At 41.4% G+C, this 27,155-nt stretch overlaps 2 protein-coding genes and 1 long non-coding RNA gene across 3 annotated transcripts in view; all 3 read left to right on the top strand.

Moving 5' to 3' along the window:
* The window catches only part of LOC137058786 (uncharacterized), a 3,658-nt gene extending 125 nt beyond the window's left edge, over nt 1-3,533 (top strand). Inside the window, exons 2-3 of the long non-coding RNA XR_010900843.1 lie at nt 186-296; nt 3,489-3,533. This is a non-coding gene — a long non-coding RNA (uncharacterized lncRNA). The remainder of the gene's footprint in view (nt 1-185; nt 297-3,488) is intronic.
* Nucleotides 1-27,004, top strand: part of LOC137058782 (NACHT, LRR and PYD domains-containing protein 1 homolog) — a 99,261-nt gene extending 72,257 nt beyond the window's left edge. Inside the window, exons 10-12 of the mRNA XM_067432239.1 lie at nt 22,285-22,371; nt 22,731-22,811; nt 26,158-27,004. Coding sequence (XP_067288340.1) covers nt 22,285-22,371; nt 22,731-22,811; nt 26,158-26,170 — 181 coding nt within the window. The 3' untranslated portion in view covers nt 26,171-27,004. The remainder of the gene's footprint in view (nt 1-22,284; nt 22,372-22,730; nt 22,812-26,157) is intronic.
* LOC137058784 (NACHT, LRR and PYD domains-containing protein 1 homolog) lies at nt 3,808-13,021 on the top strand. Its single transcript, XM_067432241.1, has 5 exons — nt 3,808-5,272; nt 8,233-8,310; nt 8,405-8,458; nt 9,247-9,312; nt 11,168-13,021. The coding sequence occupies exons 1-5, from the start codon at nt 3,948-3,950 to the stop codon at nt 11,262-11,264; spliced, it is 1,620 nt and encodes a 539-aa protein (XP_067288342.1). The 5' UTR covers nt 3,808-3,947; the 3' UTR covers nt 11,265-13,021.
* Nucleotides 27,005-27,155: the final 151 nt, after the last annotated feature.

Here is a 27,155-nt window from a genome sequence, read left to right as displayed (position 1 = left end):
TTCATCACCTTGTTAAGTTTTAGTTTTGTTATGTAAAGTTCTTCTCCGCTCCTCAAGTTAGGCTTCTACAATTTGTGAATACTAAGTGGTAAATTTGATGACATTTTAGCCTGGAAACACAGCAGAAACATATTTATCGTTTATCAAATTGTTATATTGTCAAAAATTCTCCATTTAATTTTCAGACACTGGTCCATATGTTAGAGCCGCAGCTCAGAGTGGAGGTCATGTGACCGCACCTGTAATCTCTAACAGTACAATAACAGGCGATGTCCACATCACACATAATGCAACTGGTAAGTCTCTCTCATAGTGCATCTTGGGGCCATGTGTTCCCCAGGTAAGTAATATATATATATATACACAGTACCAGTCAAAAGTTTAAAAACATAATTTCTTTTTCTGTTTTTGAAGTCTCTTATGCTCACCAAGGCTGAAAACACAACAATATTGTAAAATATATATTTTTTAAAAAATCGAATTTATTCCTGTGATCAAAGCTGAATTTATGTGACAGTGTCACTTGACCCTTCAGAAATCATATCAGTATAATGGGGGGAGGGGGTTAATGCTGTGTCCTGCATTCTGCCTTATTGTGCATTGATTCTCATGATAAACATGTGACAGAGAATTTCTGTGCCAAAAACACTCCTTCAGTATTTTTTTAGTATTGCCCTGTATGACATCACACACACACACACACGCTTGTGCACGCGCACATCCACACAAACACACACATCATCGAGCTTCGTTCGGGTTATGGGTGCCTTCTGCAGCACTGGCGTTGTGTTTTTAGACGCAATGTCACTAAAGATGTGTGTGTGTGTGTGTGTGTGTGTGTGTGTGTGTGTGTGTGTGTGTGTGTGTGTGTGTGTGTGTGTGAGTGAGGGAAAGATCACCGCATTCAGCTTCCCAAATAACCCAGCATTAAGGGAACAGTGGATGCAGTTTGTGTTTCTGGAGTTCTGCAAGTGTGTGTGTTTGTTCCCGGTCATGAGAAGAAACCGCAGATGGGGAGTGAAACTGCATCAAATGTATGTTTTGTTGGCAATCAGTGCGTGTGGATATAATGTGAACAACAACAATGAATAGTGTGTGTGTGTGTGTGTGTGTGTGTGTGTGTGTGTGTGTGTGTGTGTGTGTGTGTGTGTGTGTGACCTGGTAATCCTTACGTTATGGGGACAAAATGTCCCCACAAAGATGGCAATATCCGAAATCCTTGTCCTTGTGGGGACATTTTTAGGTCCTCATGAGGAAAACATCTTATAAATCACACAGAAGGAGTTTTTTTGAGAAAGTAAAAATGCAGAATGGTTCCTGTGATGGGTAGGTTTAGGGGCAGGGGCAGTGTAAGAGGATAGGATGTACAGTTTGTACAGTATGAAATCCATTACGCCTATGGAAAGTCCCCATTAAACATGAAAACACGACATGTGTGTGTGTGTGCAATGCGTCTCTATTGATACTCAAATGTTAGGGGTTAAGAGTTTAGACCCAGAGACCAGTAATATAGAATATAGACCAAGAGTCAGGAGTGTAATTAATTCAGGATTTTTTTTCCTAAAGAATAGTTTTGCAGTTTCATCAGCAGAAGCCAGCTTCAGGTCTCACAAGGAGTTCGAAGGCCGCGCTTTCCTCCCTCTACCAGTCTCATATCGTACATACAATTGTCCCAACAGTTATACTGTTTTTAAGGTTTATCCACATGATTCTGTTTGGCTCAGAGAAAATGAATAGTCATGGTAATTTTCAACAGATTGTCAGTTAATCAGATGTACGTGTCCATAAATCACTTGTTGATGCTTTCACCCTGGAATTAGGCCCGTATTGACCTTTCAAAAAGAGAATAGTCCAACCCCGTGTTACAACAAGCACACTCTGGCCCTTAAAACAGCAGCCAGAAAAAGGAAACGGAAAAGGAGGCTAAAAGAAAACAAAACTAGAGGTTTTTCGCAATTCGTGGAAAGAGAGCATGATCGCATACAGCAATGCTGTAAAAAACAGCTAAAACTGCTTTCACCCCAGAATTAGGCCCATAGTGACCTTCCAGATCTGGAGCAGGTGCCAGCTTGCCCAGAACAACAAATCCACCCATCTCTTAGGATGCTCATTGTACACCACCTCAAAATTGATCTGTAACACAGAACGTTGCGAACATACACAGATTCACAGTCTCTCCAATGTTGGAGCTGATTAAGCTCCAGTTGTAACTAGAATGTTCCCCAAAACATACTGATAACTTGTGCTTTCTCTTTGAGTGAGACAATAGTACAGGCAATAGTCATCTTGATTCTTTAGTGCATCAGTAAAAGGAAATATAAAAAGAATAAGGTGAAGTAAACATTAGAGATGCTTTGCCACAAGCTGCGACTGCAAGGACTACACTAACTAGGGTAATGCAAATCGTCTTCAGAGATGGTATTCCTTGGAGCATCCACGTTTTTGGGACCCTTCTGCATCATCATCAGGGATCTCAGGGTCTCAGGTGTTTCACCCCTTAACCTGAAAACCTTGCCTGAGTGGGGCAGCAAAGACTGGCTAGCCTTCACCTGCAGAAGGGTTCCAACTGTAGGCTCTCTTCAGCCACAGCCATCTTGAACTGGAATCGGCTGCTGCAGCTATGTCCCTAGTGGCTATCTTCAGCTGTTTAGAGTCCAGGCCCTCCCTCTTGAGGAAGTAGCGCACCGATTTTGCTGGGAAACCGCGGCAGTCAATGGGATAGCTGTGGGATAGCTGGTTGCGTTCCAGCCCTTTAGAACTGCTTGGTCAACCAAGTCTTGGTACTTGGCTTTTTTCAGTTGGTGGGACATGGCTAGTCTCTCTTCCCAGGGCACTGTTAGCTCAGCAATTATGATGGTTTTCATGCTCTTAGATGAACAGGACCATATCTGATGGAGAATGATCACTGCCACCTCCTTTGGGAAAACAAACTTCCTCTTCAGGTCCACTCTCAACTCCCAGTCATAAGCTTGTTGCAAAATAAAGGGTGGGTTCTTAGGCACCTTGTCGGACTTATGAGCCTTGTCTCCTTCTCTCACAAAAGTTATGGCTTCGGACGGATGGGCCTACTTGTTGTTATTGGCCTTGACTCGCTGGTATTTTGCGATGAGGACCTCGTCGTGCCTCCATCTGTACCGCCCTTCTGCCAATGCCCTTGAACACCCGGTCACTTATGTTTCTTGGAGTAAGGCTTTGATTATGAATTTAATCTGGATATTTACAGATATATTGAAGAGGCAATGGATTCCAGAATCCAACCTTTCACAAGATTAACATGAGACTGGCAGAAACTGACCCTTTAAAATAGAAAGCCACTATTTTAGATTGCAATCATATCTCACAATAGTACTTTTTTCCATATATTTGATATTTGATCAAATGCAGTCTTGGTGAGCATTAGTGACTTCTTTTAACATTTTTGAACGGTACTTTATGCATATATGAAATGTGTAAATTGTTCAAAATTAAGTGTATCTAATCTTCTCCAGGTGTTGCTGGGCATCGCACACAAACACAACCCTCAGGTGACTGATGGATTTTATAGTAATATGTTACCTTAGTATTTACCTCCTAGTCTGACATTTCTTACTGTTCAGAATGTCTAAAATCCACTAACTCTTTGTGCATTGATCATTTCTGCAGATATCAGATCAGAGATTGACAAATATAAGGAGCGGATCTGCAGGGAGTATCAGTATGTGAGCGAGTATAACTCACTGCCTGGTGAACAAGTGCTGCTGTCTGAGCGCTTCATACAACCGCTGATCATTCGGAAACACAGAGATCAGAAAGAGCTAGAAGAAGACATTCACTCCAGCTCCAGGAGCATTGATCAATCTGTCCATCTGAACGATCTGTTCGATCCAGATATCCACAGCATCAGCCCTAGAGCTGTTATACTGCAGGGCAACTCTGGGAACGGGAAATCCTTCACTGTGCAGAAGATCATGATGGACTGGGCATCTGGTGACCTCTACAAACAGCAGTTCGATATCGTGTTCCACTTAAAGTGTAAAGAAATAAATCGCATATATGGAGAAGAGAGTTTGGAGGAGATCTTGAGCTACAGCTGCAGTTTAAAATCAGATCAGATCTCACAGGTTTTACAGGAGAAGCCAGAGAAGATGCTTTTCATCGTTGACGGATTTGACGAGCTGAGACTCCCTCAGGACGATCATCTCAAGTCACTAAACACTGACCTGAATGAAAGAGCCCCACCTGAGGTCACTCTGTGTGCCCTGTTGAGGGGTCGAATCCTGCCAGAGTCCTCCCTGCTGGTCACCACCAGATCTACAGCTACAGACACACTGAGTAAACTGCTCAAATGGCCTCAGGGATTCACTGAGATCATGGGGTTTTCAAGTGAAGGGGTTCAGAAGTACTTCCAGGGATTCTACCGGAATGAGGAATCCTTCAGGAAGGCTTATGAGTATGTGAAGGCAAATGAAACCCTCCTCGCCACCTGCTCCATCCCTGTTATCTGCTGGATCATCTGCACTGTTATGCGAGAGAGATTCAGTGATGGTTCAGATTTAACAAGCGGCCTTGAAACCACGACCTCCATCTACGCTGACTTTGTGTCCACTCTACTGGAGCATCACTGCCAGGGTTTGAGTCAGCCCGTCCCCCTACTGAGGAGTCTGGGTCAGCTGGCAGAGAAAGGGATGCTGGAACAGCAAGTCTTGCTGGATGAGAAGATGGTTTATGAAACGGTTGCTGACCCAGCTGGCAATCCGTTCCTGAGTAAGTTCCTCTTTAAGAGGAGAATCCACCAGGAGACGATGTTCAGTTTCATGCATCTCAGCTTTCAGGAGTTCTTCACTGCTCTGTATTACGTCTCACTGGATGAGAAGGAGTTTGAGGAGAAATTCACAGAGGTGTGTTTGAAGGGACGATTTGCGGCCGTAGTGAAGTTTCTTTTCGGTCTAATGAATGAGGACACTCAGCGCACTCTTAAGAGGAAACACGGTGTATGTGTTCATCCAAACACACAGAACATTCTGAAAGACTGGCTCTACAAACAAAGGGATTCTCTCGAGATTCTTCGTCATCTCTTTGAGCTCCATGAAGAAAGCTTTGTGAAAGAAGTTCTGAACGAAAAAAGTGATGTTTCGGTTCAGTTTAGACCTCTAGGAAGGGCAGACTGCTGGGCGCTGCTGTACTGCGGTCAGTGCTGTCAGAGCATTAAACAACTGAGACTCTTAAGATGGGGTTTAACATCTGAAAAACTGGTGGTGATCCTCCCTGTACTCCACAAGTTTGAGGAATTAAAGTAAGTATTCTGTTCCAAATTAAACCCTCAGTGAACTCAAAAAATAGAGATAAAATGTCGACAAATGTCGACTTTTTTTAGCTTTTTTGAGAAAAAAAACTATGTCAGATATTTTCCACCTTTAATTGTGAATGTATGCAACAAACAAAAAGAAAACTTTAGGGCGGGAGGTTTTTATAAACAGGCACACCTTTTTAAAATGGAGCGTGTTACTACACTTCTTCCTCTTTCTTTCGGCTGTTCCCTTCAATGGTCGCCACAGCGAATCATCTGTCTCCATCTAGTCCTATCTCCTGTATCCTCTTCTCTCAGACCGACTACCTTCATGTCCTCCTTCACTACATCCGTAAACCTCCTCTTTGGTCTTCCTCTCGACCTCCTGCCAGGCAGCTCTAACCTCAGCATCCTTTTACCGATATATTCACTCTACATCCTCTGAAAACGTCCAAACCATCTCAACCTGGCCTCTCTAACTTTCTCTCCAAAGCATCTCACATGTGCTGTCCCTCTGATGTACTCATTCCTGATCCTATCCATCCTCGTCACTCCCAAAGAGAACCTCAACATCTTAAGCACTGCTACCTCAATCTCTTCCTCCTGTCTTTTCCTCAAACCATACGACATCACTGGTCTCACTACTGTCCTGTACACCTTTACTTTCATTCTTGCTGGTACACTTTTATCACACAACAGACCTGACACTTTTCTCCAACCATTCCAACCTGCCTGCAAACGCTTCTTCACCTCTTTTCCACACTGCCTATTGCTCTGTAGTAAGTACTTAAAATCCTGCACCTTCTTTACCTCTTCTCCTTGTAACCTCACTGTTCCACTTGGTTCTCTCTCATTCACACACATGTATACACACACATGTCTTGCTGCGACTAACCTTCATTCCTCTTCCATCCAGAGCAAACCTCCACCTCTCTAGACTTTCCTCCACCTGCTCCCTGCTCTCACTACACTATATTGCCAAAAGTATTGGGATACCCCCCAAATCACTGAGTTCAGGTGTTCAATCACTTCATGGCCACAGGTGTATAAATCAAGCTTTAGGCATGCAGATGCTTCTACACACATTAGTGAAAGAATGAGCTGCTCTCAGAAGCTCAGTGAACTCAAGCATGGTACCATGATAGTTTGCCACCAAGTCAATTCCTAAAATTTCTTCAGTACTAAATACTGCAAAGCGTGGGATGCAGTGGAGTAAAGCAGCCACCATTGGACTCTAGAGCAGTGAGACGTGTTCTCTGAGCGACCAATCACGCTTCAGTCTAACAATCCCATGGATGAGTCTGAGTTTTGCGCTTCCTAGGAGAACGGGACTTGCCAGATTGCATTGTGCCAAGAGTAAAGTTTGGTGGAGGGGCAGCTGTAGCCCGTTTTTTTAACACATTTTTTTTTAATAATAATTTATTATTTTTTAATGTGGCTCTTTTGAAAAAATGGCGACCCCTGATGTAGGTTGTCTACAAACCGGAAGGTTGGTGGTTCGATCCCCGGTTCCACCTGATCAAGTGTCCATGAGCAGGACCCCTAACCCAGCTGCTCCCGATGAACTGGATGGCGACTTACATGGCTGACAACGCCGTCGGTGTATGAATGGGTGAACGCGAGGCAAAAATGTAAAGCGCTTTGGATGGCCATAGGGTCTGTTAAAAGCGCTATATAAATGCAGTCCATTTACCATTTACACACTCGGCTCCTCTTTTTGTCCCTGAAGAACAAAGGGCTATCCGTGGCAGTAGCTGAAAGCAGATTATAGGGTGGGGTTGTTTTTCAGGGATTGACTTGGACCCTTAGTTCCAATGAAAGGAACTCTTAATGCTTCAGCATTTCAAGACATTTTGGACAATTTCATGCTCCCAACTTTGTGGGATCAGTTTGTGGACGGCCCCTTCCTGTCCCAGCATGACTGCGCTCCAGTGCACAAAGCGTCAGTCCATAAAGACATGGATGAGGAGTTTGGTGTGAAGGAACTTGACTGGCCTGCACAGAGTCCAGAGCTCAACCCGATAGAACAGCTTTGGGATGAATTAGAGCGGAGACTGAGAGCCAGGCCTTCTCGTCCAACATCGGGGGGTACTATAAAAAAAAAGAACATGGGAGGACGTGTTGAGGCTGCAGAAGAGGTATACCAATAGTTTTTTGTGTGCCTGTTAGTGAAGTACTCACTAGTGGGGGGGTTTTCGGATCATTGGCAAGGTTTCAAAATTAACATTTTTACTTTTTTATTTTTTATCAGATGGTGCCACAAGGGTTAAGTGGAGGTTACTGTGAAGCAACATATGCAACATGAATTACACACACTAAACATTTCAGTTTAGCAATAGATATTAGTAATATCGCAATACAATAAACAATACAATTTTCGTGCCCTTAATCGTCCTTACTTTACTTACCATCCACAAAAGTACCACTGCATGATTACAACAGCATCCTGGCCCTGCAATACACAAACCCGCTGTCTATAGTCACCTGTCACTAATGCTAGCACCCATGCCTTGTGATGGGATACGTGTAGGCTGTGTTCGCTTTTAGATTGCTTCCGACAGATACTGATATTCCTTTGAGCTTTTCAAATGGCTCATCGCTTTACCATCACAGGCTACTGAATCTAGAAAACCGCTAAAACCGCTACCGTACGTGATAAGGCCACTTCTTCACATCATTCTCCCAAACAACTACCATGGAGGGTAAAGGTAATGTTGTTTCAACCTTTTGAAAGTTTGTTGAGGTTGTGTTACCACATGGTTTGCAAAATTGGATAGCTTGAATGACAATAAGCTATGTTTCCATTCACCTCTTTTTATGTGCATTTTGGCATATTGCATTAAAAAATGTTGAATGGAAACACCAAGAGGAACTTTCAAGACCTGAAAGGGGCGGAGCTACATGAGGTCTATAAAATCAACATGAAATAGTCTTCATATCTGCTTATATTTGATTTGATTTTATAGGATGAAGGCAGAATCATATTCTGATATGGCTGCTGTAATTAATGCTGTCTTGAGAGGACGGACACTGAGATCACAGAGGTAATGTAGACTCACACACAACATGCTCTTTTACTGGTTTACGGTTTCTCACTTTTACATCTCAGAGGCTGTTTTTCTTTTTATTCCTTTGCAGAGTTAACATCAAGGGACCTCTGGTTAACTGCAAGAGGTTCAACCCGGCGCTCAGGTAGAGTTAAATAGTCTGTAATAGGTGCTCTTTGGAAAGGGAAAAATCCAATAACACAAAAAAGGCAGGTCCAAGGCACTCAGTCAGATGTAAACAGAGGAGAAGGAATTAATTATAAAGCCTTTAAGTCATTTAAAAAATACAAGAGCCAACATGTTTCAACCAACAAATGGTCTTCTTTAGGGCAAAGCAAATGGATCCTGTATTTTTATATCCCTGGACTTCTCGGGTAAAGAAAAATTGCATAATTTAATCTTTCGAGATTCTCGTCAATTGCAGTGTCAGTGACAAATAGAGCACCAGTTTTCTCTCTCAAGCTGTAAATGTTCAAAATATGAATGAAGGCTAACATTTGAGGTGTTTTAATGTAGAGAGATATTATAAATCAGGAAACTATTGGGTAAAATAATGTCATTCTCTTGATCCGTGCTCGGGTAACAGTGCAGTAATTCTGATTCAGTGTAAACAGAAATCTCTCAAAGGACAGCGGTCATTATCAGTGATCATGATTATAAAATCAGTACATTTTAATCATCAGTTTAACGATTTTGCAGAATGACTTTGTCAGGTTTTCATTGACTATAACTAAAATCCCCAGACTAAAGAATAAAATTTGACTAAATAAAAGCAGATTAAATTACACAAGATCATAGAGGTAATTTCTTTATTATATCAGGCTTACATGCACAAAACCCTTTAATGTTTGTTTTTAACTTTTATATTTAGGGGTTCAATCCCGTAAGGGCTAAAGACCCTATTGTAATTTATATCTATGTCTGTCTTTGCAGAGAAGGGATTGGGAGATTGATCAGACGTTCATCAGTGAATCTATCAATCAGTAAAGAACTGTCCAGGTAAAGAAAAATCCCCCTTTTCAAGCATAACAAATTTAAACATTAATAATTCTACATTTAAATATAAATTACATATATTAGGCCTATATTATATTATTATTAAATATATTGGCTTGAGAAAAGAGCACCAGACTTGGAAATTACCCCGATGGGGTTTTTATTGAGTGACAAAGATTGAAATTAGTGCAGATGTTCCCAAGTGCCTGGAAACCGGTGCTTCAGTGCAGAAGGGAATGTGTGACAATTTCCTTTTGAATTGCAGCCGAGTTTCCTTAAAGGGGGGGTGAAATGCTGTTTCATGCATACTGATCTTTTTACACTGTTAAAGACTTGGAATCCCATACTAAACATAGACAAAGTTTCAAAAGTTAAGGTGGACGTTTGATGGGAGTATTTCTTTGTCAAAAATACTACTTCCGGTTAGTCATAAGTTTCGGCAAGTTTTTTGCGATCATGCGTCCCCTTTGACGTTAACGGGGGCGGAATTTCCTTGTATGGGCCTTACGGACAATTCTACCGGAAGCGCGTGAGAGAGAGAGAGGGAGAGAGAGAGAGGGAGAGAGCGAAAGCAACAGGCTATGCCCATCAAAGCGCTCGTAGGCTGCGCTGCACAGGTAATGTGCACAATTAACAATGACATCAAAAAGTGCGTTTTTGGTTGCCAGACCAAGACAGTCCTGCACAGATTCCCCAAAAACCCCGCGTTAAGGCAACAGTGGATGTAATTTGCTTTTCCGGATCAGCAACTGAGTTGCGCGAATGTTTATGTCTGTTCGCTGCATTTCGGTGCCGACTGTTTCATAAACAAGGCCCAGCTCGACGCCGGATTTTCCCGATCGCCTAATGCTGAAGGATGGAGCAGTCCCAACGTTAGAACCGCAGGCGGTGAGTTAGACTGCTTCAAATGTCTGTGTCTATGCTCATCAAGTAGCCCAAAAATGATCACGTATAGTTACTATATATATTACTATATATAGAAATTGATCAATGGAGCATGCGATGTGTAGTGCGTGTACATTTGTTTAGCTGGCCACTATATGTGTAACTTTATGTTTGTGTATTGTAAAAGCACTCAACAATACACAAAGAGGGGGGAAATATGTTGAACTAAATAAGAGCGCTTCTTCATTCAAATGCGCTACTATTCCGTGTCTTTCTATGTAAACACTAACTTAACCTGTCTACACAAACCACGCGTAAACACACAAACACACGTGCACAACTGCACTTCCCACATGTACACCTTCAAAGACAAAAATACGACGATATAATTCAAGTATAAATATGTAAATAACACAAGCCGCTCAGCATATTATATAGTTAGTGTATAACTTGTACCACATAGAGACGTCCTGCTCTAGTCGTTTTTGCTGCTGCTCCTGTTCAACTGCAGCCTCTGGGTCTGATTCCGGATCATAGATGTATGGCTGTATCTGATTAAAAGCCATATTTTAATTTTGAATAAAGTTTTTTCCCGCTGTTAGGGATGACACAGCTTTACGACGCACTCGACTCAACTCAACACAATAGCAGCGCGCTGCTGCACACGTCATTATTTAGCTCCGCTCACACGACACGCCCCCACCCGCTCGGCTTTTTTCGGAAAGACTCGGAACAGCGCATCTTTCTTATATAATTATAAAAAAATAAAGACTTTTCGGAGATATGCAGGATGCAATGCTACTCTATAGGTACTCAAGATTGACATGACACTGACTGAAACTGAGTGTTTCACCCCCCCTTTAACGGTCACTGGAGCCTACAGAAGAAAGAACCAGAGAAAGTGTTAGTCTCGTCTTGGAAGATCTGGTCTCCCCCTAAACTTCTGCTGTGCTTAAATTCTCCTCTACTGAAGGCTCTCAGCTGGTTCTCCTTCCCCAACTCCGCCTCCTGGCAATTGGATCCACTCTATTTCCATGACAATGCTGACGAGAGCTTGGGAGCTGATGTAATTGATGGGGTGCTCCTCTCCTTCCTGGACCTGAGACAGTACTGCACCCACTCCTATGTCAGATGCATCTGTCTGTAAGATAAAGCTAACAGATGAGAAAAGGATGTACCTGGGTCTTGGTAGTAGGTGGTTTATACTGCTTCAACTATCTGTTCTTGTGGCTTGATAAGGTCTCTGCCGATCCTGTATCCCAGGTACTGTGCTTCTCATAGACCGAGCTGACATTTCTTTGGGTTAGCAGTAAACTCCACTCTCCGTAGTTCCCTTAGGACTTTCTCCAGCTGCTCAAGGTGGTCCTCCCACAATGGCACTTGCTAATAACCTTTAGTGAGGTTGAGTGTGGATGGTTGACCCTCCCAGGCTTCTTTGGCCACATCTAATAGCCCTCATGGTTGTTGTCCAAAAAGTAGCTCAAAGGGGGTGCCTGTGGTACCTGCTGGACCCCAAATGGCACATAGGGAATCATGAGGTCCCAATCACGCCCATCTACAGCAACCAATTGCTTTAGTATTCTCTTAAGAGTCTGATTGAAACGTTCAGCCAATCCATCTGTCTGGAAGACTAAGATATGGAGTTGTTTAACAACTTGCACAAGTCCGCCATAAGCCGAGAGACAAACAGAGTACCCTGGTCGGTCAATATTTTCTTGGGGATGTCCACCCGGCTAAACAGGAAGAGCAACTCCTTGCCGATGTTCTTGGAGCTGGCCTTCCAAAGTGGAACGGCCTCAGGATACCGGGTGGCATAATCGATTATGACCAAGATGTGTTCGTGACCCTGAGCTGATTTCGCAATAGCCCAACAAGGTCCATCTCGAAGGGCACCTCTATGATGGACAGTGGGATTAAGGGGCTGGTTTCTGTGGGGATGTGCATTGACACTTCACAACTTCTACAGAAACGCCTCACCTCTGCATTTATTCCTGGCCAGTGGAACCGATCCTGATCCACTGGAGAGTATTCTCGGGACCTAGATGCCCTGCCAACGGATGAGCCTGTACCAGGGTCAGAACCATTTCCGTCTTGGTATGGGGCATCACCAGAAGACGCTTTTCCTCACCCCTCCTGATCGCCACGCAGTAGAGCAGACCATTTTTCACAATGAAGTGTGGTGTTGGATGAGGTTGGGGTAGGTGCTCTTCTCAATTAACCACATTGACCTGATCCAGACAGTTCTTAAGGTGCTCATCTTCTCTTTGTTCTCTGCCAAACGAACCTCCTGCTGTTACCTGCTGAAACAGATCAGAGTACACATTTAGTTGGGTGGCGTGTGTCACCCTCTCTTTCACTGTCAGTGGTGAGCATCACTGTCTGTCGTGGGGCATGCCTTTTTGCTGCTCCTCTGTTCGGCCGGTGCCATTGCATTGAGACTGCATTGTGGTTGACAGCAGACCATTGAATCCAGGTAAGTCGCGACACAGCAGAAGGGGTACTGGTAAATCCTGTACTACTCCCACATCTATCCTCCAGCTTCCAGGGTCTGCAGCAACCGTAACCATACGGGCTGGCACGGATAGGGTGTCCCCATGCACAAAGGTGATGGGCATCACTGTTCTACCTCTGTTTTTTTGTCCGTACCACATCTGGACGGGCCAGACTCACTGAACTGCCAGAATCCAATAATGCCATCACTGGGTGCCTATCAACCTTCACTCTCCTTTCTGGTGCCATAGCATGGTGCACAATGCAACCTGCCAACCACGCCTGCACTTCTGGTGGGTTGGGATCGGTAGGCATGGGCTCATCACGGCTGGTCTGCTCACTGGCCTACACTGCAAAAAAAGCTTTTCTTACTTAGTATTTTTGTCTTGTTTCTACACTGTAAAAAATTATTTAGAAAAAAAGTGACCTGGTTGCCTTAAAATGTTGAGTTCATTGAAATTGAAATTTTGACTTAATACAATTAACATTTTTTGAGATTCGACAACCTTTATTAAAATATTATTAAAAGATTTTGTAAGCATATTGGGTAATTGTGTGTGTTTTATTTCTGATGATGCAGTGAAACATGCCAAATAGTGCTATTTTCATGATTTATCAAATTTTTTATGTTGTTCAGATACAAAAATATTTTGAGTTTCTATTTATTACACAAATTTCCTTCATTGTATCAACTCAAATTTTTAATTTCAATAAAATTAAAATTTTAAGGCAACCAGGTTACTTACTTTTTTAAGTTAAACCAACAAAAGCCAAACAACATTTTTTACAGTGTAGTCCAAATATCTAAAAATTCTTAAAACAAGAAGTATTTACTAGACAAGTAATTGTTTTCTTTTGGGAAAACAACTAAAAATTAGGAGTTTTTGCTTAAACTAAGCAAAATAATCTGCCAATGGGGTGAGAAAAATAATCTTAATTCAAACAAAAAACAAGATTATTGATAGATTTTATGTTGGTCTCAGGCATGGAAGAGAAGTGGTCAGAGGGTCTCTTGTCCCTCTCTCTGAGGAAGATGTATTTTATGTGTGAATGTTTTACATTGGAATGTATGGTTTACATCTTCTGGAACCACTCCATATAAGGAACAGGTGCTGGTGGAATGACTGGGAGTTAGAAAATGGTCCCTGCTGTTTTCTATTACAAGATCTTCAGGAGCTCAAGGAAAGCCTGGATATCTGACCAAGAGATGACCATATTTAGACTTGTTTATCACATTCCTATACCCTGAGCTATATGATGTACTCTCTCTCTCATTGGTTCAAATCATGTTACACCCTTCATATTCAATGTATATAACCTCTGCTTTACTAAATAAAGTGGAGAGAGATTTTGGATACTCTCCCTCAGCGCTGAGTCTTTATTCATTCAACTGCCACTTCAGAAACCTGGGATGAGACACGAATAAGGGGCAAAAACCTAACAATTTGGGGGCTCGTCTCTGATGTTTCTCCAGACAGGTAAGAAATAAAATGCTTAAGTGCATCTTACTGTCTGTTGAGAAATTGATCCTCGTATTTTCGTGCCGCACTTTTTTCATAGTTGTTAAAAGTGGTTATCCTCGTATTTTTTGATAAATACGGGAAGAGTGAAAGGGGACTGATCATCTTTTTCATTTTTTGGTGTTATCCTCACAGATTTTTATTTGTGGGAAGGAAATAGAATATGAGTTGAAGATTTTTTTCTCTCTCAGTAGTCTATTTCATTGTGATATCCTCAGTTCTTTTTGGCAGTTGAATGAATAATATTGAATTTAAAATAATTCTTTATTTTGGGTCAAAAATACAAAAAAGTTAATACAAAGCTGCAGACTTTTATTTGAAATTTATTTGGCAAATTCCTTTAAAAAAATAAAAAAAAATAATAATTTATTGTAAAGCTTGCATTAAGTAAAGAGATCTTTGTTGGCTGTTTCAAATGGGTGACACAATTAGTCGACCATTAATTGGGGAAACTCCAAAAGATTTTATGATTCGTAATAATAAAGCGTTCTTCACGGAACCCTATCTCTCTAATCTCGCGGGGTGGTCAGAAGGGAAAATACAATTAGATCCTTTTCCCCGTGATGGGTCTTTTAAAAATGAAGATATGCGTCTAGCAAAAGATATGGTCTATGGGTCTTGGGGTGATTCAAAATGGCCTGAGGAGTATATGAAAGATTCATATAAAACTTGGATGAAGATGAAAACATACTGGGAAAAAGGGCCAGAGTTGAAAAAAGGGGACAGCTCTGTCTCTCCAACTCCACTGCAGCTAAAAGCTGATGCGTACCTACCGCCGTATGAATGTGTTAATTCTGCTGAAGTTTCGATGCCCTTGACTAATCGCTTATATCCGTCGTTGCCAAAAACAAATGAAGTTTTTCCGTTTGTACAAATTCCTGATGGATTTAAAATTACTCCCTTGAGTGTTACGGAAGCAGTGGCAATCTGCAAAGATCTGCCGGATCCTTCTAAAACACCACATCAATTTGTATCAGTATTGAAACGATTAACAGCCTACAGTCAACTGACAGGGCGAGATTATCGTTTTATTTTGACTAAAACACTGCCTGCAGAAATTACGGAGGATGAAATGATTGGGGAAATTGAGTATTTAAACCCCAAATATGATACACCACCTACACATCGTGTAGTGTCTCGAAAAGCTGGATATTCTAAGCCTCTTGATTTGTCTAAACCACATGAGCTGTTATTTACTGATTCCGATGACGATAATGAAGACAATGCTGATTGGGTATGGTCCAGCTCAGGTAAACTCAAAGGATTTTTCAAACAATTGACTGCTTTTTTACTGAAAGTGTCTTCTGCTAAACAAGACATCTCATATGCAGCAAATACGAAGCAGAAAATTGGGGAAAGCCCTGTTGCATTTTTAAATAGATTTAAACATGAATGGGTGGAGGAATCTGTGATTCCTATTGAAGAAAATTGTCCATTGTTCTTAAATACATTCCTGAATAATATGAACAAAGAGACTGCACAGTTAATTCGCATAACTACTCCAAACATTACCACAATTTCTGTTGATGAATTGGGCATAAATTTGCAAATCACCTTTCTGCCTTTTGGGTAGGGATTTGACGCATAAACTGGGTATTCAACTTTCCTTTGATGATGACTCTCTGCAACTTATGTTTCCTGCAGCCTACTCTCTCACTGTTGATACAGGAAGTGTTCTCCTCGAAGATGAGTCCGCAACTGAGCTCAGACAAGAAATTGAGGCCGTCAACCCCAAGCTTTGGGCGGCCCATAAGGATGACGCAGGATTCATTGATGTCCAGCCCTATTTTGATAAACTAATAACAGACAAGCCTGTTTATAAGAAACAGTACCCCATCTCAAAAGAAAAGGTGGAGGGTATTCTTCCTGTTATTGATAAATTACTGGCTCAAGGTATTCTGGTACACACTCATTCACCTTATAATACACCAATTAATCCAATTAAGAAAGCAAAATGGTTCTTGGCGCCTAACTCAAGATTTGAGAAAAGTTAATGAGTTAGTAACACCATTAACTCCTATTGTACCTGATGTGCAAACCATAATTAATTCTATCCCTTTTGAACATTCATATTTTACTGTTTTGGATATTTGTAGTGCCTTCTTCAGCATTCCTGTTGATCGCCGAACACAGCCACTGTTTGCATTTACCCTGGAAAATTCTCAATTGACGTGGACACGACTCCCGCAAGGGTTCAGAGATTCTCCGGCTGTTTTCTCTGCTGTAGTGCACGCAACACTGAAAGATGCCAAACTTCCTCCAGACACCTGTCTGCTTCAATATGCGGATGACATTCTCATCACAGGTGCATCAGAGGACATGTGTGCTGCTGCCTCTAAAATTGTCTGCAACATTTTGGCGGAAGCAGGTTTCAAAGCATCTATAGAGAAACTGCAATGGGTACAGAGGAGGGTGCAGTACCTTGGACATGAACTTTCACAGGGCAAAGTGAAATTGTCTGCTGACAGAGTGAAAGCTATTGCAACCTTTAAGCACCCATCGACACGGAAGCAAATGCAAAGCTTAGTGGGACTGGTTAATTACTGTCGATCCTGGGTGCCTAACTGTTCCATGTATGACAAAATCCTACGAACTGCTACTCTGGGGGACACAGAGGACATTACATGGACAGCTGAAATGGACCAAGCATTCAGACATTTGAAATCCTCTCTTATGAGACCTCCTGCACTCGGCCTCCCGAATTACACTCAAGAGTTTCACCTGTACGTGCACGAAGGTGGAGGCACAGCCGCTGCAATCCTAGCCCAAGCTCACGGAGGTAATTTTCGTCCTATAGCTTTTTTGGCTAAAACTCTTGATTCAGTGGCCAGGGGACTCCCTGCTTGTTTGCGTGCAGTGGCTTTAACAGCGATCATGGTGCAAGATGCTGAACGAATTGTATTATCACTTAAATTGATAGTGCACACTTCTCATCAGGTAGGAGTCATTATGAATAATATTTCAACACAACATATGACTGCTCAACGCCGATCAGGCTATGAGGCTAGCTACTGCTAATTTGATTCTGAAACCAACTTCTGTTATTCATGGCCCTACTGTACATTTGCACAGGTTGCTGACGCAAGGTGAATTTGAGAGTGACGACCACGATTGCCTGTCCAGAATCCAGATTTCTACAGCCTGCAGGCCAGATGTTTCTACATCTGTCCTGGAGGAGGGGAACAATTGGTATATTGATGGATCCTGTTTCAAACCAAATGATAATACATACTTGTGCGGTTATAGTATTGTTGAATTACCTAATCGTGTAATTGAGGCATACTCTTTGCCATACAAGTCAGCACAAGTCGCAGAATTGATTGCTTTAACGAGAGCTTGTCAATTGGCAAAAGGTCAGTGTGTTAATATATACACTGACTCCAAATATGCATATAGCATAGTCCATGATTTTGCTAAATTATGGGAAGAAAGAAATTTTAAAACCTCAGACGGAAAGCCAATTGCTCATTCTAGCATTGTAGCGGAGCTCATTCATGCAGCACAACAACCATCAAAACTTGCTGTTATCAAAGTAGCTGGACATGCGTCAGGAGAAACAGATGAGGCCAAAGGAAACAGATTTGCAGATGAAATAGCGAAATGGGCTGCTAAAGAAGTGAAATTAAGTCCACATGTAAGCGAAAGGGGCACAGAGGTGCCTATGATGAATTCATCATTGACCAATGATTTGGACATTAAAATATTACAAGCTAACCCTACGCAAGCGGATTTGACTCATTGGGCAGACAATGAAGTAAAACCAGATCAAGCTGGAATTTTAAGAGATAAACAGGGTAGACTTGCATTACCTGCATCTTCGATTGTTATGCTGTGTCGACATTATCATGGTGTATCACATGTGTCAAAAAAGAAAGTGATACAAATGTTGAATCGATCTTACTGCATAGCAAATGTTCGAAGAAATACTCTGTTAATACTGGATTCTTGTCTGGTGTGTGCTCAAACCAACAAGCACAAAGCAACTAAATATGATTCTTTGCCACATCCTGAGCTACCATTCCAACACTTGCAAATTGATTTTACGCACATGCCTCCTTGTGGAAATAATAAATATTTGCTTGTGATTGTTGACCGATTTTCTAAATGGCCTGAAGCTTTTCCGTGTGGACGAGAAAATGCACAGACGGTAGTGAAAGCTCTGGCGAAAGACATTATCCCGCGTTTTGGCATACCTTCGGTCATAGATAGTGTTAATGGAACACCGTTCGCTTCCAAAGTCACACAGTTGCTAGCTAAAGAACTTCATATTACCTGGAAATTTCATATACCATATTCGCCACAATCAAGTGGACAAGTTGAAAATCTGAACAGGATTATCAAAGATAGGCTGAATAAAGCGTGTATTGATACAGGCAGAAATTGGGTTGATCTGCTGCCTGCTGTATTGACAGAAATTCGAATGTCACCATCAGCAACAACAAAGATGTCTCTATTTGAAATCCTTATGGGTAGACCTTTCCCGACCCCATGGGTCAAAGGTCGCGCTGGCGATTTTTCCACAGGTGACACGGAGGTGATCATCACGGATTATGTGGATTCCCTAGTCAAAACTTTGAATAGCATCAATGGTGATGTTTCTCTTTCTCTCCCTCTTCCTGCAGAAAAGCCCACTCATCCTTTCGTTCCAGGACAACAGGTGTTGATAAAGAGTCTGAAGCCCACAAAACTGGGAGAGCCGAAATATCTGGGTCCTGCCACGGTGATTGCTGTAACGAGAACAGGAGTGCTGACTGACTTCCAGCCACAGTGGATCCATGCCAGTCGACTGAAGGTGGCTCCATCCCAAGGAAATGTGCTGATCAATGAGGAGGGGGAAGCCAGTGAACCAAGGAAAGATCCAACGGAAGGAGAACCAAGACGTTCGAAAAGGAGACGAAGGAAGAAATTGTTCTAGATCTAGAACCAGCCATATTTATCGCTGAAGCTCTCAAGCCATGATTGCTAAATTGAAATTTCACCTGGTTTTGCTAAACAAATGTATTTATTTCTATACAAGCTGTTGTTAGTACGGGTAATGAAACTTGAGTGCATTATGAAAAAAACTGAAATGTTTGATGAAGAATATTATGAGTATATGGTTAATTGTATTTGTGTAGAAGAAAAGTAATGCTGAGATTTGAGTGTGGCAATTTTATTGCCAAAAGGGGCAGTGATAGATTTTATGTTGGTCTCAGGCATGGAAGAGAAGTGGTCAGAGGGTCTCTTGTCCCTCTCTCTGAGGAAGATGTATTTTATGTGTGAATGTTTTACATTGGAATGTATGGTTTACATCTTCTGGAACCACTCCATATAAGGAACAGGTGCTGGTGGAATGACTGGGAGTTAGAAAATGGTCCCTGCTGTTTTCTATTACAAGATCTTCAGGAGCTCAAGGAAAGCCTGGATATCTGACCAAGAGATGACCATATTTAGACTTGTTTATCACATTCCTATACCCTGAGCTATATGATGTACTCTCTCTCTCATTGGTTCAAATCATGTTACACCCTTCATATTCAATGTATATAACCTCTGCTTTACTAAATAAAGTGGAGAGAGATTTTGGATACTCTCCCTCAGCGCTGAGTCTTTATTCATTCAACTGCCACTTCAGAAACCTGGGATGAGACACGAATAAGGGGCAAAAACCTAACAATTATTTTTCTCACCCCATTGGCAGATTATTTTGCTTATTTTAAGCAAAAATTCTCAAAATTTTGAGTAATTTTTTCCCAAAACAAGACAATAATTTTAACTTGTCTAGTAAATGTTTCTTAATGTAATTTTTTTTTAGAAATTTAGACTAGAAACAAGACAAAAATACTAAGTAAGAAGAGCATTTTTTGCCGTGTAGATGTGTCCTCTAGCGGTCGTCAGTCACTCGGCACTCTCTGGGCAAATCCTCCGGCTCTCTTTCCAATGTCCCATGCTTGAGCCGCCTCTGCTAATCCCACCGCTTGCACCAAGTCACCCAGCGATTCTGGACTTTGCTTTCCCACAGCCTTCCGGTGTACTCAGGGAAGAGATCGAAGCAGCTTGTCAACAGTGGGTTGGCCAGTAAGCCATAGAGGGGCTAGCCTGGAAAGTCGGGCTGCCTATACTCGAACCGGGTCATATACCCACTTGAAGAAAAGTTGTCCTGCACACACAGGTGAAAGCCTCATCTGAGCCAATATCTCCCGTTTTAACACTGTATAATCACTGGCTGATGCAGGGGATAATGAATAATAGGTATGCTGCGCTTCCTCAATTAGAAAGGGCGCAATAATGCCAGCCTTCTCGGTTTCTTCCCATACCTCCCACTGGGCCACAACTTCAAATGTCTGGAGGTAGGCCTCTACATCATCAAGATCTGGCAATGTGGTGAGCAGTTGGTTAGCTGTGGCTCGTGGACTGGGTAGTGGAGCTTGCATGGCCGCCCAGAGGTGGAAATTCAAATGCATTCTCTGCCCTTTCCTGACGTGCAGCTACCTCTTCTGAAAACCTCTGGCGGAGTGAGAGTTCAGTCAGACTTCCTCCATGTTGTACAAGGGAGAGAACGAGAGAGAGCATGATCTGTAAGGAGACAAGAGAGAGAAAATTCTCATCAAAAATTTGCCCACAATTCTCACTTGCCCGTATTCTCCACCAGTTGTGGCGGGAGAAAAGAGCGCCAGACTCAATGCGTGGTGAGATTACCGTGGTGAGATTACCCCCAAGGGGTCTTTATTGAGTGACAAAGATTGAAATTAGTGCACATGTTCCCAAGTGCCGGGAATGTATGGTAATTTGCTCATGTACTGCAGCCGAGTTTCCTTAACGGTCACTGGAGCCTACAGAAGAAAAGAACCAGAGAGAGTGTTAGTCTCGTCTTGGGAGATCTGTTCTCCCCCCTAAGCTTCCTTCTGCTGTGCTTAATGCTGCCTTCACGTGCTAATATGAGTTTTCAAGGTAAAAATTGCACATGAACAAAGAACTCTGATGTCGTGTTGGGAATTTCGGAAATAATTTTGATACCCAAGTTCCCGAGATGGGCGTGGCTTAACCGTTAAAAATGGCGGATGGGAGACGAATTTCTGCTGTGGCAGGTGTTTTATTAGTTTTTTTCTCACAACAATTTCATTGTCTTGTCTTGTCGTTAAAGTAGTACACATTTACATAAATTAATAATCATTTGAAGCATATTGTGTATTTTAAACACATCAAAAATCGCATCTAGTTGACCATCATTCCAGAATAGTGAGCAAGATGACTAATCTTCTAGATAGTGTGGTGAAGTAGCTATACAATAGGATCATGTATGGCTGAAAACTATTACCATTTGAATCTTTAAGCAGCCTTTATTGTCTACATTATGCCTTTATTGTGAATGTGATTATAAACGATATGCTTTCGTGTTGTGCTGCTGTGTTTGCCAGTGATTCTATGATTTTAATCTGGCTTTTTTTTCTTTTTTTTTTTACTGATAATGATATTGATATTTATTTATTTTTACTGGTAATGATGCAATAATATCTGGTGCCAGAGAATTGTGATATAAACGACTAACTCTGTCATTAATTGCTTTTTAGCGTCTATATAGATATAGGCAGAGGCAATATGAGTGTAGTCACTGTCACGTTTCCACAGTCCAGTATAATTAACTTTGACTGGACAAACGTCTTTCAAGAAATTCAAGCTTTGGAAAATGAAGAGAATGATTGGGACGGAGGTATACCAATATTTTCCCTCCAATCTTTGCCTGGATTGATGAAGATGGAGCTGTCAATGTTCACACTGACTGAGGGTCATATTACTCAAATGATCTCTTTCAGTGAAAACTGCCCCAGTGTCAGAGAACTCAGGTACGACATGATCTCATGAAATCACTCATGCATACACACATTATCTCATGCTAAGGTAACACAGAAGAAATGACATTAACTAAACAAAGGACTGGTCAGAAATACATCATTCCTCATCAGATTTATGTCTATTCATAAGTGCAATATTACTCAGTGGAACAGAATTTACATAAGATATTGCAAAGAATGTACTGTAAATGTTAATACATGCACACATGAGATGACTGTATAAATGTGTGAATGTCTTCATACTGCAGGATAAACTGTGGAGATGTACCAGAGGATGGACTCAGGCTTTTGCAGAACTCACACATAAGACCAGACTGTGAACTGGCATGTGAAGGGTTAGTATTGCTTTAAGGTTTATATAAATTTCTCATCTCAGTTTTATTTGATATGTTTGCTCCTGATTTAGAGGAACAGCAATCAGTGCATCATGATGTAATATTAATATATAATATTCTGGTGCCTTTTAATTAAACCATTGCTTTTATAGTCTAAAATAGTTCCCAAATACCTGACGCAAAATTAACACAGCAACAAAAGTCACAAATCCAGTATCCTGTGCCCTAACTCTAAACCTGCCCATCACTGAATAATTCTGTGTGATTTAAAAGCTCGGTTTGTGGGCAACAAAACAAGGCCAAAAATAAGATACTCCTCATAAAACACATCAGCACATCTCTGTGTCTGTTATAAACAGGACATTTTACTCCTCCCGTGGGACATTTCGTCAAATAATCTCTCTGACTGCTGAAGGCTTTTCCATGGAGGAGATGCGAGAGTAAGTTGACCGTCTCCACACACACACACACACACACACACACACACACACACACACACACACACACACACACATGCAGATTTTATTGCAGTCCATTTCCTCAGAAACACTTGTGTAAAGATTCAGTGAGGTCGTGTGCATGTGTTCTCACGGGTCTTTCATGAGCCGTTCTATGAGCATAAAGAAATGTTATATTTGAATGAATAGGGTTTTGTGTACATGGTGATCTTTTAAAAGCATGTGTTTAATTAGATTTTAATTATGGCTGTCCATTGATTCATCACAATTTATCGCAGCCAAAATAAAAGTTAATGTTTACATAATATTTGTCTGTGTGCTGTGTATAATTATTATGTATATATGATATAAAAATATATACTGTGTATATACATGCACTTTTTTCTTAAATATATATAAAGGAGTGTGTATTTATATATACATAATAATTACACAGAGTACACACACACACATATATTATGTAAACATTAACTTTTATTTTGGATCCGATGAATCGATTGCCCGGCACTAGTTAAATTATTTTAATGACTTTAAATTAATCGCATGCGTTTCTTGCAAATCTAATACATGTTTATATTGATCTTAGACCTACTTTGTAACCTGTGCACATAAGACATTTTTTGTGTGGTCTTCTGAAGCCTGATTTGGTAGCCAAGTCGAAGTAAGTCCTGTAGCTCAAACAGTAGAGCGTGGCGCTAACAACGCCAAGGTCATGGATTCGATTCCCAGGGAAAGCAAAAACTGATGAAATGAAAAAGGTGTACTTTAAATGTAATGTTACCCGCTTTGGAAAAAAACGTCTGCCAAATGCATAAATAGATAAATATAAGTCAAGTAGGAGCGGAGGGGTTAAATTGGTGCCATGACCCGGAACTAGTAAGAGCTGTGTGGGTAAACCTCACTCTCCTGGCCTCAAGAGGTGCACTGACAACTAGTTTGGCATTTTTAAAATATCAGCATCGGCCGATAAGTTTTTCTAATTGAAAAAAGCTATTTTTTCTAGTGGACTCACAGCTGTGGACACTGAATGACTCCTGAGGTAAATGTGATGCTTATTGTCCTCCAACTGTTTTATTGAGGTCTTTCCGCCGTTAAGATGCCGATTGAGCGATTACACCACATATGATGTGTTTCGAATGTGATGTTTCCTCAACACACCTTCAGATGCTCATTCATGTTTATTCTTTGACTATGACGATCGCGTTCACTCGTCTACACAGTGATCATTGGGACCCATCATTCAGGCACATGGTCTCTCATATCATTGCTATGCTGATGACACTCAGCTCTAACTCTCATTTCAACCAGATGATCCCACAGTAGCTGCACGAATCTCAAGCTGTCTGGCGGACATCTCGGCATGGATGGAAAAACATCACCTGCAGCTCAATCTAGCAAAGACTGAGCTGCTCATCTTCCCTGCTAACCCCACCATACAACACGATTTTACCATCCAGCTAGGTTCATCTTTGATTACTCCTTCAGGGTCGGTCAGAAATCTTGGAGTAATCTTTGATGACCAGCTGTCCTTCAAAGACCACATCTCAAAGTCAGCTCGGTCATGCAGGTTTGCATGGCACAACATCAGGAAAATCAGACCGTTCCTTACGGAGCATGCAACACAGCTTCTTGTCCAAGCCCTGGTCATTTCTAGACTTGACTATTGCAATGCGCTTCTGGCTGGACTTCCATCTTGTGCAATCAAACCGCTGCAAATGATCCAGAACGCTGCGGCACGTCTTGTATTCAATGAGCCCAAAAGGGCTCATGTCACACCTCTATTCATCTCTCTGCATTGGCTACCACTCGCTGCCCGGATCAAATTCAAAGCTCTGACTCTTGCTTATGGATCTTCCACAAGCTCAGCACCGCATACTTCGACTCACTCCTACGCGTCTACACACCCACCAGAAGCCTTCGACTCAGCTAATGAGAGGAGGCTTGTGGTACCATCACAGAGAGGCATGAAATCCCTCTCTAGAACTTTTTCTTTCATTGTTCCGGGTTGGTGGAACGATCTCCCACCCTCCATACGCACAAAGGAATCACTCGCTTCATTCAAAAGACGGTTAAAAACTCATCTCTTCCATGAGCACTTAATCTTACATTAAAAAAACTCTTTCCTCCTCTATTTCTCCTTTCTTCTTCCCTTTTCTGGTTTTTGCTACTCTGAGCGGTGTACAAATCTTGGTATTTGGGGCACTTTTTGTGTTTCGTTGCCTCTTCTTGACGGATCGCTTCCTGTTCTCCTGAGTTGTAAGTCGCTTTGGAAGCGTCTGCTAAATTCATAAATGTAAATGTAAATGTGATCAGTCACGCCACATTAAAGAGCATTAATTCATCAGGAGTTTCCTGATGAAATTAACAGAATACTTCATATGTTCGTGTGTGAACTGGGATTGAAGTGTGTTTAGTGCGTAAAACAAGCCGACTGTTAACTGTTAAAGATTGCAGTACATACATGCACCGTACCGGAAGTCCTGTACCGAAACGGTTCGGTATGAATATGTGTACCGTACACCACTAGTTCTTTGGGATGGGGCTGATGGTGGAGCCTTTGAAGCAGGAAGGGACTTCACACCGCTCCAGTGATTTGCTGAAGATCTCCGTGACATCGAGACTTGTTGGTCCACACAGGACTTCGAACAACCGAGGCCTGGTGTCTTACTTGTCCTTTCCTGTTTATGGAAGTCCTGACACACATCATGAAGGCCGGAGGGCAAGGGTTTTCTGGAGATTAATGTATAAAGAAGATCAGAGCAGGTGTGAGGCAGTCAAAGCTAGAGTTAAAGGATTAGTTCACTTCAAAATTAACATTTCCTGATAATTTACACCCCCATCTCATCCAAGATGTTCATGCGTTTCTTTCTTCAGTCGGAAAACAAATTCAGTTTTTTGAGGAAAAACATTCCAGGATTTTTTTTTTGCACATAATAGACTTCAGCGAGTCCAACGGGTCGAAGGAAGAGCTTCAGAGGCTCTGATGATCCCAGAGGAATTGAGTCTAGACAAACCATCTGACGTTTTCAACACAAATAAACATTTATACACTTTTCAACCTCAAATGCTCGACTTTGGTGTTTTTCTTCTTTATGGCGTATGACATCATCACGTGGGAAAGGTCACATGATATAGGTGGAAGTGCTGAAAAAATCCATCAAATTTAAAATCATCCAACAGCGTTGTTTTACTTTTATTTGTGTAAAGGCCGTTTGAATTAGACTTTGCTCGTTCGTTTTAACCCTGGGTCGGGTGTGTGTGTGTGTGTGTGTGTATATGCGTGTAAATGTTTTGTAAATGTATTTATTTCATTTTTTTCATATCACAGTGAATCTATATGAAGACTGAGAGCCAGAGAGCCGTATACTCAGGGCCCTGACCGCACCCCTGAAGAGAAGCTTCATCCACACCTTCCCAGAGGCAGAGGAGGAGGGAGTCAAATGAAGAATTTGCAAATAGTTTGATATTATATATTATTATTATATATTAATGTGAGTTCTAACCATTTCTGAATCTTTACGTTCTACCATTTGTCATCATACCAACCTAATACTACTTGTTTTGTCTTTATTTGCACAGTTTACTTTCAATAATTGGAAAAAAACCCGAAATAATGTATGTTTCAGTTACTATGTGTCAGCAATTATTGACAACATTATAGTAAATCTGGATGATGGATAAAATATCTCTAAGTGTAACCTTTCATTAGAGCCCAAAATTATGACAATACGTCAAAGCATTCAAGAATAGCAGTATTTTATGTGTCAATGGTTAAAGGGTCATTTGGAGACTCCACGTGGCTTTTTTGGGAAGCGCCTAGACATAAACTTAGATAAACATGTAAAATACTCATTTTCTAAAAGTATTGTAATCAAATGTGAAATCGGACTTGGTAAGGCTTCATGCTGTGATCCCATTGTGTTTTCCAGCTAATAGCTCCCAGCTATATTCATTGTCTGCTTACAAAAGAAATGTTGGTGGAATTGTATTTTCTATTTTTTTTAGTGTGTTTAAAGTTCGGTTACTCAATACCAGTATGAGTTACAGTGATTCTGACAAACCTTAGAGTGTCACCTTTCAAAAGAGACCAAAACCATGCATATACTCCAGATGGTTTAAGAACAGCATGCGGTTTACTTTGGGTATAACTTTTTCTAGTTTTAGAAAACTTTTACAGGAATTTTAAGAGGTTAAGTTTATCTTTAAGGGGTCATGAACTGCACTGTTTTATGTGATTTTTAAATCAAAATTATTTTAAAATAAAAGCATTTTCCTACCCTGATTTTAGCCTCTGAATTTAACTTTGTTTGCTTGCTCACTAATTTA

Source organism: Pseudorasbora parva, chromosome 22, assembly GCF_024679245.1.
Source record: "Pseudorasbora parva isolate DD20220531a chromosome 22, ASM2467924v1, whole genome shotgun sequence".
Classification (NCBI taxonomy): domain Eukaryota; kingdom Metazoa; phylum Chordata; class Actinopteri; order Cypriniformes; family Gobionidae; genus Pseudorasbora; species Pseudorasbora parva.
The sequence above is the reverse complement of the archived record's forward strand: the minus strand, read 5'-3'. Positions and strand labels throughout refer to the sequence as shown.